Raw genomic sequence first — 19,054 nt, forward strand, 5'->3', positions numbered from 1 at the left:
TTTGGCATCATCAATACTATTGTACATTTCTCCTTGGCACAGTCATAGCCAGCAGGACCTGGAGATGGCCATCTGAAATGTCATAGTTTTTTTTAAATTGATGAGAGAGAGCGAGAGAGAGAGAGAGAAACATTGAAACATAACCTGCAACCTTTTGGTTATGTGATGACATTCCAACAAACAGAGATACCCGGCCAGGTCTCTTTTTGATACTTCTTAGCCATTTCCAATTAAGAGTCCCACCTTAGCCTGATTACCAAAAAGAGAATAATGAGTCCCTATGTCCCATCAGTTCTTTTCTTATTCTTATTTTTTCTCTCCATCTTTAATATTGTTTTGGTTCTGTTGTTTCCTGGGAATTTTGATTGTTATGTCTCTCAAGTCACTTTTAGTTTAGAACAGTCCTAGATTTTGATTCCATATTACTGATTTGTTGAAGAAATAAGTTCAGTGTTCTACAGAATGTCCCACAATTGGATTTATTCCCTATATTTCCTATAAATTTGTAGTAGAATCAGACATTGGATTAGATTCAAGCTCAACGTTTTAGGCAAGTGTACTTTAGGTGGTTCTGTGTTCTTTAAGGGAGGATTCATCCACATTGCCAAATGGACTAAACATTGTCTCTTTAATGAAGGGACATTTACAAGAAAATGTTTTCAGCACTTACAAAGAGGGGCTAGTATAAAAGTTGATGAATAATGACTAAATATAAATTTCTAATGGGTAAAAATATATTGTTTAAACTTTTATGTTATAAGAGTGTATTTTGTTTTTTCATAGGAAGAAATCTTTCTTGTTCTCTGCTCTGTATGCTGCCTTTATCTTTGGCGGTCGGCACCTAATGAACAAACGGGCGAAGTTTGAGCTGAGGAAGCCGTTAGTGCTCTGGTCTCTCACCCTCGCAGTCTTCAGGTAGGTTTTTTTCATTTTCCTAATGAAATCCATCCATTTCATGAGACTTGGATGAAGGAAGCTACAATTGAGCATTTTATCTTACATCTCATATTTTTAGTTATTGAATAGATTAAGGACATAGCCTTGTCCAGAGAGAAAGCCTTCATTGCTACCAAATTTCCCACACTGCACTCAATCTCTTATTTTAAGAACTCTCAGGCCATCTTGTCCAAACTGCTCATGTTAGTAATCCAGTTTACCTCTTAGGACTAGAAATAGTGCGTCCGTTCCCGATTTTCATTGCATAAATTTAGAGGAAGGGCTAAAGTGAAGGCCACACCAGTAAAGTGTTGAAGCCTACAGTGAGCATAAGGTTTGAATGTGGTGGGTATGATGTTACTGATTAATACTTAATCAAAATATGGCACCAGACATGAACAGATGCTGGACACGTATATCATTAGACAAGAGAATTATTTTGTGCGTCCCCCAAATCATCCTGCACCTTATTGCCTGAACTGACTCGCATCCTCCTATATAATAAAGAGGTAATATGCAAATTGACCATCACTCCAACATACAATATGGCCGCCACAAGATGGCCTGCAGGGGAGGGCAGTTGGGGGTGATCAGGCCTGCAGGGGAGGGCAGTTGGGGGGGACCCAGGCCTGCAGGGGAGGGCAGTTGGGGGGACCAGGCCTGCAGGGAGGGCAGTTTGGGGGGATCAGGCCTGCAGGGAGGGCAGTTAGGGGGAACCAGGCCTGCAGGGGAGGATAGTTAGGGGTGACCAGGCTGGCAGGGGAGGGCAGTTAGGGGTAACCAGGCCTGCAGGGGAGGGCAGTTAGGGGCAATCAGGCTAGCAGGGGAGCAGCTAGGCATTGATCTGGCTGGCAGGGGAGTGGTTAGGGGGTGATCAGGCTGGCAGGCAGAAGCGGTTAGGGGCAATCAGGCAGGCAGCAGGTGAGTTGTTGGGAGCCAGTAGACCTGGATTGTGAGAGGGATGTCCCAGATTGGAGAGGGTGCAGGCTGGGCTGAGGGACACCCCTCTCCCCCCAATGCCAATCACCCTCCCCCACTCTGTGAACGAATTCCGTGCACCGGGTCTCTAGTATATATATATATTCATGCAGCCAGTTCTTACTTTGTATCTGGTGGAACTCATCATAGAGGCTGTTAGGACCAGGTCTGGTCTCATCAGGGGCATCTGCCAGCCAATATCCAGTCTCATTCCTAGAAGCTTGAAGGAACATTGTGTAATATTTGGTAAAGTAGGTAATATTTAGTAATATTTGTGTAATATTTAGTAATTATAATTAGCACACAGCTGGTGTCCAAACAAGTGCCAGAATTCACCTACAGCACTGACAAAGGTACCTGTTCTATTGGTGTTTTGCTTGTCAAAACCAGCAAGTTTATAACTAGGCTTCTGGAGTAGGGGGAGTTGATGTAGATACACTATAAAACAAAAAAAAACTATTCATTTTAATATTTATGATTTTATTTTTATTTTTTTTATGATTTTATGTTTCATATTACATATTAATGGTCCTACCACTAAGCAGAAGTAGATGGTATGATTAAAAGCCTCATTAGTCACTGTATCTTAATAAACTGATCAGGAAGAGGATCTTCACAAACTCCAATGATCTATACATTTCCACTATGTTGGTTCACTGCATCTAAACACTCATTGCTTTCTACTATGGAATAGGCTCGGTTTTTGGTGCATTTTGTGAGGTATGCATGGTTTAGATCTGTCACTAAAGACTTGTTCCATTTCACTCTGTGTTAGGGCATGATTCTTGAACACAAAGTAGCATTTTAATTTTATTTATACTTAAGGTCCACAGAATATGCCTCGCCTAAAGAATTTCATATTTGAGGAAAATATTATCTTTATCTTAATGATGCTTTTCAGCATTTTACAGAGTTTTCAACATCCCTTGTACCTTTATCATTTTTTTCTAAAACTTTAACACATACTAGTATATGCAGAGAAAAGAGTACATGGCCACCTTACCCCCATAATATAGCCCTTACCCTGCTTAAGTAATTATTAGCACTGGGTTAATCTTCTTTCCTCTATATCCCTACCAACCTCCCCTTTACCCCCAAATTATTTGGAAAGAATACATGCTGAAATATATCTGAATTAAGTAATATTATTTCTATAAGTTAAGTACTCATTTTAAGAAACTAATGAAAGTATCATTACCTCTCCAAATTACTAATAATTCTTTATTCTTACATGTTCAAATTTCTCCAGTTAGTCCCATAAATGATTTTTCTTTTTACAAAAATTTATTTTTAAGAATCTGGATCAAAATAAGATCCACACATTTCCATTGGTTGATTTATTTTAAGTTAGAGGTTTCCACCTTCCTCTCCCACATCCCTTCACCCTCTTCCCCGCTCCATCCTTTGAAGATCATTTATCCTTAGACTTCCCCCAGACGGGATTTTGCTGGCTGCATGTTTCTGTCCTCTGTGTTTCTTATTAGCTGGTAATTAGATCTAGAAGTTTGATTATATCCAGGTTTAACATTTGACTTTCTATAAGTAGAAACTTGCCTTTATCAACTCTTCAGTTATCCTGAAGTATGTATAGTTATTACAGCAAAGGCAGGATAAATGCTTGATTCTTTGATACACAGTATTTAGCCATTTAAAAAAATGATTTGCTTACTTAGCATGTAAGTAATAACTGTTTCTTTTTTAACTATTATTATGAACTCATGGATTTATAGTCTATGTATCAATGATTTTGAAATGAATTTGATTTTGCTATATTTTAGTTCATTACTGTTATTCTTTTGGCTACTAAATTATCCCATCTTTGGCCAGTGGGAATTTTTTTCTGGTTGACTCCTGAATCTTTTTCACACGCACTGACTAGAGCTCCTAGCTTGATTCTTTGAGGGCGATGACAAGATGTTCCAGTCCAGGCATATTGTATATTCCTTGTCCAGAACTGGAATTAGCCATTTCTCTAAGGAGGCCTAGTTCCTTTGTGAGAGGGGAGATAGTATTTAGAAACCACTATCTCAGCACTATAGAAAATTTTTTTTTAAATGTATCCAGAGTCACAATTCATATTTATGACTAGAGAGTGTTTACTTAATTAACTTCTTATTTCTTTTTCCTCTCATGTCAAAAATCTAAGTTCCCAATGTATGCCAGTAATAATTACTCATTTACATTCCCCTTTAATGCATATGTAACAGTCATTAACAATGCCTTTTTTAGAATGGCAAATTTTTCTTGTTTCCTCTTCCATTTTCTTAATTCTGTTAGCTATTTTACTTCCTTCAGAGCCATGTTTTTGTATAAAGTTTTAAATACTAGAACTATATAGAGTAGTCTGAGCATGGATAGTCTAGGGTCCTGTAAAAATTGATCATAATATTCTAATCAGGAATTTGGAAAATAGCGATAATGGAATACTATTGTTGTGTTAACTGAGCATTGTTTCATGTTAGGAATAGTATACTGAGGTTCCTCCATGCTTACAGAATTCTGGTTGACAATGCACAGAATATTTTAAATATAATGTTTATGTAAGTTTTACTCCTAGACATCAAACATCTATATGTTGTTAATTAATACCTTCAAGTATTTATAAAAGTATCTAAAATAATACTGGAATATATTCACTTCTTCCCTCTGTGGAAAGGCAGAGGAGATATGCTCCTACTCAGTGACTACTGTTTACTAGAAAATAAAACAAAAATATTCAGTGCTTGTAGAGCTTGTTTCTAGTGGTCTCACAGTTTGGAAATTGAAAGGATTAAAACTTTTTCTCTTATGTGTTATCTTCTTATTCAAAACAAATGAAGCAACTATAATCATGATGTTAATAAGAATCTGGATCAATATCCAGATAAATCCAATTAATAAATCTCAATTCTGGGTAGTGTATATTTATTATTCTTAGCATTTTTCTGCATTTACATTTTCTAAAACATACATACGTAATTTCATATATGCAGTTCTATAAAATTTCAAGTGATAGTTGCTTTTTTTATTTTGGAATCCAAATACCTTTGAATGAAGTTGATATAAAGAATAAAAAATAAGCTCATTCTGAAAACAGATGTTTTTAGTGAATAAACTTTCCTATTTTGGTCATATAGGATAGCGTTGTAATTACAAAACTATATTTTTGTAGAAAATGTTGAATGGTTCTTACCTTACTATAATTCACAAATTTTCAAGCTCATCTGAAAATAGTGACTATGGACGTTTTGAAACTCCTTGCTCAGGAGACATTCTTGTAGGAGTTGGTCAGCATCCTCATCACTTCCGCTACATTTACTCTCTTTGCCACTACGGGATACCATTGATTTGGAAAAAGAAGAGAAGAGGACAGGAACTAAACCTTTCAGTTAGAGGAATTAGAAAATCACTGAAAAGATAATTTTTTTTGTATATTTTGCTGCTTAAGAATAATTTCTTTTCCCCACCTTGTCAAGCCAGAAACACCACTATAGCTAATTTCCAGCTGTCACACACTTTGTTTACTCATGAACTAAGACAACTAAAATTAGAAATTCATTTGGATATACAGAGTACTTAAGCAAAAATTAAAACCCTATTTCCATACCAGTCTAGTTCAGGGGTGGGGTTTTTTTGTGTGTTTTTTTTATAGTTTAGCAAGAATTACTTGTAGAATATTTTTCTTTATTTTCACTGTTAGATGTTGACTGAATATGATAGTAGTCTTTAGACATACCACATACAATTTAATTTATTGAAAGCTGTCATAATTTTTGATGGAGTAGATAGAATATGATCAACTGAATTTTCACCAGGCATGAAATTCATTCAATTCATTTGAGAATCATTTCTCTGGGTTTTGTTTGTTTTTTTGTTTTTTACTTGTTTGCAGTTTCTTCCCATTACCCGCGCACCTTGTCCCCACTTTCAGATCCAAATCACCAGCTTCTGTTGTCTGTCTTTACAAATATGATTGTGATGAATACACTGCCCCCTACTTCCAACCTGCATGCGCGCGCGTGTGAGCGCGCGCGTACACACACACACACACACACACACACCCCCCGCCCAACCTAAGGACAAGCATTTCCTTGCTTATCTGATTAGATAATTCCATGTGCATTCGGCCCTAGATGATTGAACATTTTTTTAAGGTGTACTGTAAACTGAAAATTTCTGGTGATTTGAATCAGTAAATCCTCTAGATGAGATTGTTCCTCATGGCAAATAGCATCACACACTCTGAGGCGCCTATAATCCAGTCATCTCAGACACTGCTGAGTCATTCATTCATATTGCTGTGACATCTCAGCTGTGTTCGTACAGGTGCTTTGTAAGTAATTTACTCTGTTTGTTTAAGAACTCCTAGATCGGGTACATATGTGTGTGCTTCTGATTCAAACAGCATTTCTCAGTATGTGCCTGGCAGGGTTTTCTTCTCATTGGCAGCAGAAGGAGTTCCAGGAGCCTTCTTCTAGGTCTCTGACCCAGAACAGGTCAAAGCAAGGTTTCCGGTCAGTGCACATTAGAATAAGATAATGACTTTGTGCTGCTTATTTTTTATGCTAATACACACTTGCGTCAAATTTGCTTACCCACATTTCCTGTGATTCACTCTGGCTCCAATTGTTTTATCCCTTATTTGCACAAAGCCAGATGTTCTGTACTTTGTAGTTTGATTTCTTGTCTCGTTGTTAACTGACAGCTTTCCCTGTTGTAAAGAATTTTTGTGAGTTTATCTGAGCCAAACTGTTGACAATTGCCAGAAGCAGAATCTCAACGCCTCGAGACAATGCTTCCAAGAATGGCGGCTTTTCACTTGGTCTTATAAATATCCATCAAAGGGGATGTAAGTGGGTGACCTGGAATCCACTGGTGATAGATTAGGGAGGTGGGAGACGGCCAAGGGGGAGAACCTCTGGGGTTGGATTAAAAAGTGAAATGATAGACACCTGCTTCTTTTACATAGGTGGGTGGGTACAGGAGAGTTCACAGTGGACAATTAACCGGTAACAATAACTATGAAGGAATTTGTGGTTTCAGCCCTGGTGCCATTTGCTGTGCCCTGAGGGGTCCCGAACAAAAGGGGGAGTTACAAGTTAACACTGACTTTCCACAGTTGTGCTATCTTAGATACAAAAAGACAATAGGCTCAGTAAAGATCAAAGTTGATTTGTCAGGCAAGATGTTGGCCTAGGACAGGACTACCAATACACACTACTAGCATAAACTGCTTTTTAATGAAAGGTTTTATTTCAGACCATCCTTTGTGGTTACTTTAGGTTTCTTGAGTTTGCAAGGCCACCACGCAGGCCTTCCCTGAGCTTGTCAGGTTAGCATGTGGCCCCTTTCCGTCCACAAAAGCAGTTTTTATTTGCTGGCCATATTTTTATTTGTCACTAAATTTCATCATCAGCTTAAGAATAAAATATATTCAAGATGAATAGAAAATCACTTTTTTTTTCTTTTATGAGATTTCCATGAACAAAGTGTTTAAATGTAGCACAGGAAATGTTCAGAAAAGTATGTTTACAGTGCAGAACAGCAGGTGAATGGTCTTTAATCAAATCTCACAATTTTATACATGCACACCTCAATATTTGATAGTGGGAGAATTTATTGGCAATTGCCCTATTATTTTTAAGGAAACAGCTCTAGAAGAAATCCAAGTGGAACTGTTCAGATGAGAAAGATATGACATTTTAAAAACCCATATTGAAGGAATAAGTATATCATTGACCTGTAAAAAGATGAAACATTGCAAATAACAAGTTTCAGAATAACTGCATCCGTTTATACTCAAGCACCTCGTGTGTAGTATTTTGTTCTATGATTGCCAGGAGGGTCCCTCTTAACCCACATTATAGATAATGATCCCAGGCATAATGATATAAAGGAAATGGATATATAAACTATAAATGTCACAGGAGAAAAGCTTCTATTTGATCAATAACAGGTTATAAATTTTGCATTTTCCAAATGTACCGCCAAGGTGACAAAAGTAACAACTCTCGAGAGCATGATGTTGACAAGTGAAAAGGCAAGCTTACTGGGAGTGTGAAGCCATGAATGAAGAGTTCAGTCACCCGGCAGTTAACGCTCGATTTTCTTTACTGACGTGTATGTAGTAAAAGCATGAAACCATGTTTGAAAGTTTAGGCTAGTGATTATCTTGGTTTCTCGGGAGGCCGCGAGAGTGATGAGATCCCAGAGGGTCTAAAGGAGGCTTCTGCTGCTTTTGTAAGATTTATGTCATTACAAAACGTCAAACAAGACCAAGCTAACTGTTTGATACAAAGCATGGAGAGCAATTTTTTCTTAAAGTTGAAAGCAAATAATTAAAATAATCCATTTTTCAAAAGGAAAGCTAAGAATTATCCTATATAATAAAAGGGTAATATGCAAATTGACCCTAAAGGCGGAATGACTGGTCGCTGTGATGTGCACTGACCACCAGGAGGCAGATGCTCAATGCAGGAGCTGCCCCCTGGTAGCCAGTGCACTTCCACAGGGGGAACACCGCTCAGCCAGAAGCTGGCTCATGGCTGGCCAGCGCAGCAGTGGTGGCGGGAGCTTCTCCCGCCTCTGTGGCAGCGCTAAGGATGTCTGACTAACGGCAGGTAGACATCCCCTGAGGGCTCCTGGGCTGCAAGAGGGATGTCTGACTGCCAGCTTAGGCCCGTTCCCGCAGGGAGCAGGCCTAAGCCGGCAAATGGACATTCCCCAAGGGCTCCTGGACTGCGAGAGGGTGCAGGCCAGGCTGAGGGACACCCCCCCACCAAGTGCACAAGTTTTTGTGCACTGGGCCTCTAGTCATTTTATAAGATTCTGGTGAAATGTTGGTTTCCATTAAATAGAACAATTTAATACCAAAACACAAACTTTGTGCCTTATTCACACACACAGACATACACGAGAATGGCAGATTTAGTTAGACTTAACAATCTTTTTTTTGTTTGTTTTCTCTTTTCTGACAATGACCCTGAGTTAAGTGTGTATGTAAACCCAGAAGGATAATTTGGGGAACTCCCTTTTTCATCCCTTTATTGTTCAACTCTTAAAGATGATCATTGTTAGAATTTCTTTCTATCTTGCACGCAGACATACAGTCTGGGGAACATAGACAAATGGAGGTCAGATATTGCTCATTTAAACATTTGTTAATTGTCCCATTTTATCAGACTGTTTGGTTTATATGTCTACTCTCCTTAAAAATATAAAATATGATATTATTTATATCAGTTCCATCCTCTCTGGCTTTTGGGTCCTTTGATCAAAGAAACGTAGAAATCATTTTGATTCTGATGCCATATTTATAAATTACAGCTATTGTCTCATTTTTTTAACTGAACCTGGCATGTATATAGAAAATTATTGCTTTCTGAAGACAGGTTGTATAAAAGTTTTCTTCACAGAATCAAATAGATTTTACTAAAAAATACATTTTTGGATTGTTTGCTCATTGAGACATAAAACAACTGAGGCTAGGAATAACACAACAGCCAGATGCCATAGTTGTTTCAAAGGTAGGTCACAGAATGACAGCAAAACCCATTTTGTTTCTCTTTGCACTAAGAGAAATATGAAGCATCTACATTGAATTAAAACAACAACAACAACTATGAAGTCCAAAAGCCTAGTGGAGGATAAAGGCAAAAAAGTCACTGCCGTCGGAAAAACAAGCCCTACATTTATTTACTTAGTACATCGAGTTGGCTGACGTCCTTGAGGAACACCATGCTACCATTGTCATAAATGGAGATGACAGTGTCTAGTCTGAAAGACAATGGATTTGTTTAGCATTTTGAGTTGCATTTGAATCCCTTTCCACCTAAGAGCTGCCAAAATACCCTCCACAATTCTGCTCGGTTTGAATACCAATTATTCTGTTCTACTATACACACAGCAAATATTACCCAACAAATCACGGCTACATGTTAAGGAAAACTTTCCTTGCCTGCCCCTTCCCAACAACACTTATGTTACAGCATACATGCCCACCCTTTATACACTCTCCCAGCTCCCTGGAAATTTATTCCATCCCCCTGTTTTCAGACACAACTCAAGTGAAATGCCACTTCGGCTGGGACCTTACATCTGAGGTTCCAGTGCCAACCCAGGGATCTCTGTTCTTCCCTCCACACTTCATTAGCCATGCCAGGAGCATCAGGAGTAGGTAACAGAGAGGAGGTGTCTGACCTAGGCCACTTCATTCGCATTGCATTTGATTTTTAGTTCTAAAACCGGATCCTCTGCCAGAATCGGCTCTAGTCTCAAATCACAATACAGTGACGCTGACTGAATCACTTGACTCCTTTTGAAACACCAATAATAATAATAAAGATAAGAAATGGCAACTCTCCGTCCTTTAAAAGTAAAATAGAGCTTATAAACTGGGATTCATACATCCGAATTTTCTCTGGACAGTCTTGGTTTTATGCCCATGGTCTTGGTGTAATTATCAATAGCTCCCTTTTCAGTCTCAAAATGTCCCAGCTTGAATGGTAAGTGATATGATTAGTCTATTTATAACCCACTGAGAAACTTGGTTGGCTTAATACAATAGAAAAAGGACAAATATACAAATCATTTACTAACTTGCCCCGAACAAATCTTTATTTTTATTGTTGACCTTTCATCTGAAACTTGCTGTTCTGTTTATAATATTTCCAAACACCCAAATTTAAAATATTCAAACCAGGTCCCTTTTTTGGTAACCCTTTAATTTTTCTCAAAATTTATCATTGTTTACCTAGTGAACATTTTTAAGTCATTCAAAATATACAAATAACTCTTAACCCATCACCAAGTAGAATGATTCTTCTTAAATGCCTTGAGTAGCTGTCTGTTCCTCTCCATTTCTATGCTGGACACTCCAATCTCGGCCTACTTCACATCACAGCTCAAGTATTGCAACCGCCAATTGCTGTCTCCTAAATATTTGGTCTACCCAAGCTACTCTGCATTCCACATTATGTCCCTGTTTGAACTTTAATGGAAGCTTCTTTGCCTATAGGTTAAAACTTCAATCTGCCCATAAAACATTTCCATCTGTCCTTGACTGACCTTTCATCGCCGCCCTAGGCAAACGGTTCCAGCCAACATGTGTGTGAGCATCGCCAGCAAAACAAGCATACTGTGCCCATCCTCGTTTCAGTCTTTGAACACACTATACCTCTTCCTCGTTCTCCATCCTTCCTCCATTGTTTTATAAATCAGCCATCGCTTAGACTTACCTTAGAGCGCCTTCTCTATAAAGGCCTTTCTGACCATTTCAGGCCACCTCCCAGCTTCTCCTGAACGCGTTGCTATCTCATCATTTAACCAGACTATATCCTTACTGGCTTACCCATGTACTTCCCAATGGACCATACGAGTTCCTTAGCATCAGAATTGTGTCAGGCTGTTCCAGGAACACAGTGATGCATAAGTTGCTGAATGAATGAATAAAAATCATTGCCACTTCTCCAGTCACAAGTAATTGGCATTTTTCACTCATTTCACTTGGTCACCCTTTCTGTGTTTTGTATCAACTGCCTCAAACGTACCCCAGTCCAGCCTTCATTTGATTTCTTCAGCTTTACCTATGGAAGAACAGACCTGCTTCAAGAAATCTGGGCCTGCAAAGCCCTCCCCAGTCTGGCCTCTGTTACTCTGACCTCCCTCTTCCTCCCTCCCCCCTCTCAGGCCTCAGTGGTGCCTGCAGTCTCTTAAACACACAGGGAGGCTGCTTCCTCAGGGCTCTCATACCTGATGTTCCCTCTGCCCAGAACATTCCTTGCCCAGATATTCTAAGAGCTTGTCCCTCACCTCCTTAAGGTCTTTACTAAAATCCCACCTTCTCGGTGTGGCCTTCCCCACGCCCCTGTCTAAATCACAATAACTCCCACCCACACTCCATATTGCCCAGGCCTGATTTCTTTTTCTCCTTGGCACTTACCACTCTGTGAATTAGTACTCTTGTTCATCCTATCTCCTCCTACTTGATCTGAGCTCCATGAGGGCAGGGATTTCTGTCAGAATTTCTGCCCTGTCTTTAGTGTCCAGGTAGGTAATTAATAAATAGTTATCTTTTAAAAATTAAAAAGGAAAATGAAGAGCCCCAGCTGGGTGGCTCAGTTGGTTGGAGCATCGTCCCACACACCAAGAAGGTTGCGGGTTTGATTCCGGGTCAGGGCACGTACCTAGCTAGGTTGCGGGTTCAGTCCCTGGTCGAGGTGAACACAGGAGGCAATCCATTGATGTTTCTCTCCCATGGATCTCTCTCTCTCTCAAATCAATAACATATCCTCTGGTGAGTATTTAAAAAAGGTGGGGAAACGAATAGAGGAGGCTTATAGACAGTTGTTAGTAAGTCTCCTTTCCATTTTTGGAAAGTCTTTCCTTCCAATGGGGGAATAGGAAAAATGTTCTCATTTTTCTCTTGAATGCATGGAATTACTGGGTTTTCAAGTATTTCAAAAATTATAATAATTGGATTAAGTGCATGAGATTTAACTTGGGTTTTTGTTTGTTTGTTTTTTCAAATGAAAATGTCCATTGCAAGGGAGAATTCCAAGCTGCTGTAAAAGGGGTTTCCTGGGGAGAAGCCAGGAAAACAGACCTCACGCTGCTGTGAAGGTGGCTCTTTGGACTCTGGCAAGCTACCCTCCCTTCCCTTCGGCGGGCACCCACCAGCAGGCCACTCTGCTGCTCCAGACTGCCGGATTGATCTATTTCCTTCCAAATTAAGAAAAAACAATCCACTCATAGTGTAATGATCTAGTCCAAGTAGGGCAAGTATTTACATTTTGTGGCAGTTTGTTACAAATGTAATAAGTACTATATAAAGAGCCCAGACCACCACCAAGGCGATTAATGAAGAGAGCCCCAGGTTACTGTAAGTACAACAAGGAATGTCCTCTCCAGCTCCCAGAACTGAAGACCACGTGATAGCCTTTGCTTATTTGCAATGGGAAATGCTATATTTAGTAGTAATTTTTTAATATATATATTTTTATTGATTTCAGAGAGGGAAAGAGAGCTAGAAACATCTATGATGAGAGAGAATCATTGATTGGCTGCCTCCTGCATTCCCCACACCGGGGATCAAGCCTACAACCCAGGCATGGGCCCTGACCGGGAATCGAACCGTGACCTCCTGGTTCATAGGTCAACACTCAACCACTGAGCCACGCCAGCCAGGCTATATTTAGTAGTATTTTTTATTCAGTATTTTTTCTAGTTTTTAAAGGGAGAATTCTGAGAAAAACACACACACAAAACAATCTTACCACCACAGATATGTATTGTTAATATTTTGGTGCATCCCCTTTCAATAATTTAATATTAAGCTTGAGAATTTTTCATATAATTTTAATTCTCTGTAATCTAATATATTTGAGCTTGGACAAAAGTATGACTTCGGTAATATATTTATATTCCTGGTGCTACAACAACTTGAAACAGCTGACCTGTAAGACATTTTAAATAATTTCACCAAAATGAATTCCTATTTACATCTCTGGAATACTACAGTTTTGCTAAATCTTTTGAGAGAAATAACATAAGCATTCTTGAAGAGGTCATAGAGTAGTTTAGTATTTGTTAAAGGATTATTTTGAATAAGACTGAGTTAAGGATTGCTGTTCTTATAAGCTCCTTGTGTTACCTCACAAATCCTTAAATGATCGTTTATGTTTAGCAGGGTTAAAAAAATATAACTACGAGATTTTGAATCCTTAAAAATCTTCAGGCATAACTTTTTGTGAAATTGCCTAATTGCATAATCTGGAATGCATCCAATGATACTGACATCCATTATTAAGTTTAGGTAACTAGAGTTGCAGAAAACATAAAAGTTATGAAGAAAACATAAAAGTGAACAACATGGAAAAGTACTAGAAGCTTATACTGGAGAGGCCGGAGAGTGAGCAGAGAATAAGTGACACATTGAGAGATGAAATGTCCTTTTCTTCATCCACGTGTCCCCAGGCAGGGACGTGAGTGGGAGACTGTAGAAAAGACAGGAGATCAGGGCTCAGTCAAGAAGCACTGGTCGCTCGTCCTAGGGTAACCCTCTGCGGTTAGAGAAATGAAATCCTCCTCCTAAGTATGATGTCTGTCCCACATGAAACAGCGATCGCAGGCCTCCTCTGACCTCATTCTTGAAAGTATTGGCTGTTCTTTCATGAGAGCTGTCCATTTCTATTCTCTCTGTTTCAACCAAGAATGCCAACTAGTAACAGCTCATCCATTTTGGATGATGCTGTGGGATTGACAGGTGGCCTAGATCCCACTTGAATTTGCACACGAAATAGGGAGCCCAGTTTTCTTCCTTGTAAACAGCAATGCTTTTCATTCGTGCTGCCAGTAGATGAATTTAATTGGTAGGTAGCTCTCCTCGGAGCTCATTGCCTACTATCTGTTTTTAAAAATGTATAAGTGGAAGTCGCTGAGGACTGTTTGATCCCTTCTTATCATCACTTAGATTGTCATATTTGCTGGAAGTGGTCCTCACTGTACTCATTGTCACCCAGGACATTTCTTACAGCGTTCAGAGCCCCAGGAGTTAGAATCAACTATATAATTAAAGTGATTGATTTGAGGCATAATACCCCCCTGCTCACACAGTGCATTTTCCTAACCACATGATAAAGCTGTCATTTTCTTTTATTCCTTTTATTTCATTACAAATGCTACAGTGATGGACAGAGAGGAGGATTTTATATGTTTTTGTTCTGAGAAATGGATAAGCATCATCGACTCAGAAGTGGATGTGCCGGGGGATAAAAGAAGCTGGGAGAGATTGTTCATTGATTCTAGGTGTTTGTGTTAACCCAGAGCTGCAGCACAAATCTTCAGTGCAGTTCAGTAGAATTGCCTATGATTTGAAGAAATGTATGAATCGCTAGCTATTCAGAGTTCTCTTATGCAGAAGGCAGGGATTTGGGTTCTCCAAAAGAGTTGAGCTCTAAGTTGGAGTTTATACTAGTTTGGTGCAAAAAATAAATAAAAAACGAAAGAGGTGTGGAGCAAGGCCACAGAGCTCAGGAGAGAAGAGCCGAAAAGAAAATTTTAATTTCTGCCTTTAAAAAGAACATAGTAAAAAGAAAAAGAAAAACGCTAGCCGGTTTTGCTCAGTGGGTAGAGTGTCGGCCTGCGAACTGAAAGGTCCCAGGTTAGATTCTGGTCAAGGGCACATGCCCGGGTTGTGGGCTTGATCCCCAGTGGGGGACTTGCAGGAGGCAGCCGATCCACCATGATTCTCTCTCATCATGGATGTTTCTCTCTGTCCCTCTTCCTTCCTCTCTGAAATCAATAAAAGTATATTGATTAAAAAAAAAAAAAACACCAATAACATAGTAAAACAGTACAACTTTTTTATCTTCAACAGAATGCTGGGCACCGTAATTTCATCATAACTTCTCAAACTGGTCTTTGCCAGCTGGTTCATTTTTGCTAAAATCAAACCCATCTTTCATCACAGTTACAAGTGAAGGAATCACACTTGAGTGTTCTCTGATCTGCTGATTGCCACCTGTAGGCTATACAGGAACAACTTTTCTGTGCTCCTTAGGACTTACCCTTAAATTCACAGTGTAGAACTAGGTTCAAGTTTGAAGTCATTAAAGTTACTTTACTGCCCTTCTCCTCCTCATGATTATCATCGTCGTCATCATCGTCATCATTTGGATGGCTGTGCCCATGTCCCGTTGAGTTCTCTCTGGGTAGGAGCACTACATTTCTAACAGATTGATTTGTGGTCTTGTTGCAATAAAGACCCTTTTAAAACAATGAACATTTTTATTTTTTTAGGTGTTTTTTTTCTTAATATGTTTTTATTCATTTTAGAGAGAGAGAGAAACATGGATGAGAGGGAACCATCGATCGGCTGCCTCCTGCACACCCCTTACTGGGGATTGAGCCCCAACCCAGGCATGTGCCCTGACCTGGAATGGAACAGGCAACTTCTTGGTGCATGGGACTACGCTCAGCCAACTGAGCCACACAGGCCAGGGCCAGAACAATGAACATCTGACAAGGAGTAAAGTTGGCCTATCTAGCACAAAGTTCTCATTGGCAAGAACCTCATAAAATCCATAGATATATCAGCAGCTAATTTCCCGATCCTTTGCCGGTGTCTCCAAAAAAAAAAAAAAAAAATGGCATGAGATCTATTAGAAGTGGATTTTAATTATTAGGAAACTGAGAAATGTGACATTGGTCCATTCCTGAGATTGCCAGTGGAAATGGATACCAGGTTTGTAGCAATCTTGGATATAGTGATATTCAGCTAAATGCATGTGTCCACACACCACTATCTCCATATTTCTTCATGAAGGTAGACTGACCTTCTATTGCACTATTAATTTTGCCTGTTTAAGTATTTTATCCTAAATTAATATATGGTTATAATTTGAAATGATTATCAGAGTAATATTTGTTAGAAGGAGGGGGAAAACTAATATTCCAAATAAAAAAAGACCCTATTTTTTAGAGGAAAAAGAAATCCATTGCCGAAATGCTGGCTAAGTTAAATTGTAGAGTCCCTACATTAAAATAACGCACTCAGGTAATATACCCAAGTAAGTTCTCATGTTTTCACTTGCTCTTTTTGCACCCAGCATTTTATAGAGTATGTTCCCGCTCATTTTAATTCTTATTAGGTATATCAGCCTCAACACCTGGTGCTGGCTTTGGTGAAAACAAACTAAAGGCAGGTCCATTGAATCATGACCTCCTGGGTCATCTGTCAATTCTCAACCACTGAGCAACACTGGCCGGGCTGAAACCTTTGAGTAGGAATGACTGAAGGGCCTGGAAAATTCTAAACTAATACCATTTGTTCCTTAAACACTTCTAGGCAAAACCCTATGAGCTGTTCTATAAATCCTAAACGATTTATAATTTAACACACTCTTCAAAATCGATAAAACCATGTATCTGTAACCCAAATTCAAAAGGGCAGGAATGTGATAAAAGAAAGAACCAAATGACTAACTGTTAAGAACAAAAAAAAAAAAAAAGAGCAATCTTTTGTTTAAACAAAGCTACCAGAAATCACGGTGATTAGGAGTATTTTACACTGAAAACCAACCAGAAAATAGGAGTTATTTATTTTTCTTAATTAACTCCTTCATAAGTTTTAGACGATTGTTTCTTGATGCAACTTAAATAACTACACAAACACGGTCCGGGTGAGTTCCCTGCCGGGATATCCGTGACAGGTGCACACTAACAGCTATTTCTGCAGAATGAAGAAGAGTGTCAGAGGCAGCTGAGCTTGCAAACCTTCCAGAAGTCTTTTATTGTTTCCTCCATTGGATCAAGTCCAAAGTGAGAATAATTACCCTTAGGACTGCCAAATTTCAGGCTGTTCAGATAACCCTGGTCTTGTAGTAGGAAAGAAATGTGAGCCAAGGTGCAAAAAGAGTGACTGAATTTTTTAAAAAAATATTTCTCATATATCTCAGGGAGCAGTTTTCTTAGAAGTGGTTCGTTTTCTTTGACTAATAGAAGGCAAAGAAGAAAATAATGTGGTTAAACACACACACACACACACACCACAAAATAAAGGAGAGAGAGAATCAGGCATTATTTGCATATTCTTAGGCTGCTAAGGTAATAAAAGAGCTGAGGATTTTAACTGGGCTTCCTTGCGACCGTTCAGTAATTAATGGAAGTCTTTTTGGGGGAGGGAACAGAAGGTGGCTCAATATTGAATACAAAATTTTTATTGTTCTGAAAACTTCATCTTCCAAAAATTTTTTAAGTTACTCTTAAAGTAAACAGTTCCTTTCTGTTGAAAATAGAGAAGAAATTACAGGTTTTGCTCTAAATCTCCAATTCTAATAACCAGTTTAGATGTTATGGCATTCTCACAACACACTTGTGAAGAAAATACTATTATATGAAGGTCCTTGAATATTTCAAAATATTTCAGTACTTTCATAATTCAAAATCGGTTTTCTCACAGGAATAATTTTAAACACAACACATAAATACATATCTAATAGTAACTTTGGATTGTGTCTAACTTTTGTTCCTTCATTTGAAAGTTCTTGGTTTCTGACATGTTTCTCTGTTCCACCAGTAGCACTCCTACTTAATGAACACTGGATGGCATGGTTATAATTTACCAACAGTGACTGTTAGAGTGACAACCAAGTAGTCACCAAAATCACCCTTAGGACTTCTGAGGCACCTAAATAACAGACTGGTTCCAAAAATAGTGCCCAGCAATGTGGGCATTTCTATCCCTCACTAATGTGGCACTCCCATGTGACAGTATTATATCAGTTGGGTCACCACTTTTGAAATTATGTGATTCTTGAGTATGTTTTAGATTTTGGGATTTACTAGTATATTCCTTATGAATATTATATATGGACTAGTGGCCCAGTGCACAAAATTTGTGCACGGGGCGGGTGTTCCTTAGCCCGGCCTGCACCCTCTCCAATCTGGGACCTCTCAAAGGATGTCCTACTGCTGGTTTACAGGGATCGGGCAGCGGAGGGCAGTTGGGGTCTACCAGGCCTGCAGGGGAGGGCAGTTAGAGGTGACCATGCTGGCAGGGGTCAGCAGTTAGGGGTGACCAGGCCAGCAGGGGAGGGCAGTTAGGGGCAATTGGGCCAGCAGGGGAGCAGTTAGGCATCAATCAGGCTGTCAGGGGAGTGGTCAGGGGCTGATCAGGCTGGCAGGCAGAAGCGGTTAGGGGCAATCAGGCAGGTGAGCGTTTGGGAGCCAGCAGTCCTGGATTGTGAAAGGGATGTCCAACTGCCGGTTTAGGCCTGATCCCACTGGGCAGTCAGACATCCCTCAAGGGGTCCCAGATTGGAGAGGGTGCAGGCTGGGCTGAGGGACACACCTCCCCCGTGTACAAATTTTGTGCACCAGGCATCTAGTAAAATTACAGTGGCTGTATCATGTTGATAGGATCATGACAGATTTATCCTATTTCCTAAAATTTCCAAAGTATATAAGCTTTTATTAAATTGTGTTTTTTGTTTTGTTTTAATGTTATTTTATTATTTAAAGTATTACAAATAGTAGTTCATATGTCTCCTTTTTCCCCCCATTGACATTCCCCTGGCCTCCCCTACTTCCTCCCCCACCCCCCCCACCCCCCCCCCCGGTACATGTTTTTTCATAAAGCTCATCACACTCCTCAGTCAGGATG

The 19,054-nt window shown here is 39.4% G+C and overlaps 1 protein-coding gene across 3 annotated transcripts in view; it reads left to right on the forward strand.

The window, feature by feature from the left end:
• The window catches only part of ELOVL6 (ELOVL fatty acid elongase 6), a 135,559-nt gene that overhangs the window by 87,782 nt on the left and 28,723 nt on the right, over positions 1–19,054 (forward strand). For all 3 annotated transcript variants that reach the window (XM_079774448.1, XM_079774447.1, XM_079774449.1), the window contains exon 3: positions 784–915. In XM_079774448.1, coding sequence (XP_079630574.1) covers positions 784–915 — 132 coding nt within the window. The remainder of the gene's footprint in view (positions 1–783; positions 916–19,054) is intronic.

The sequence above is a fragment of the Cnephaeus nilssonii genome, assembly GCF_951640355.1.
Source record: "Cnephaeus nilssonii genome assembly, chromosome: 1".
In the NCBI taxonomy this organism is placed as follows: Eukaryota; Metazoa; Chordata; class Mammalia; order Chiroptera; family Vespertilionidae; genus Cnephaeus; species Cnephaeus nilssonii.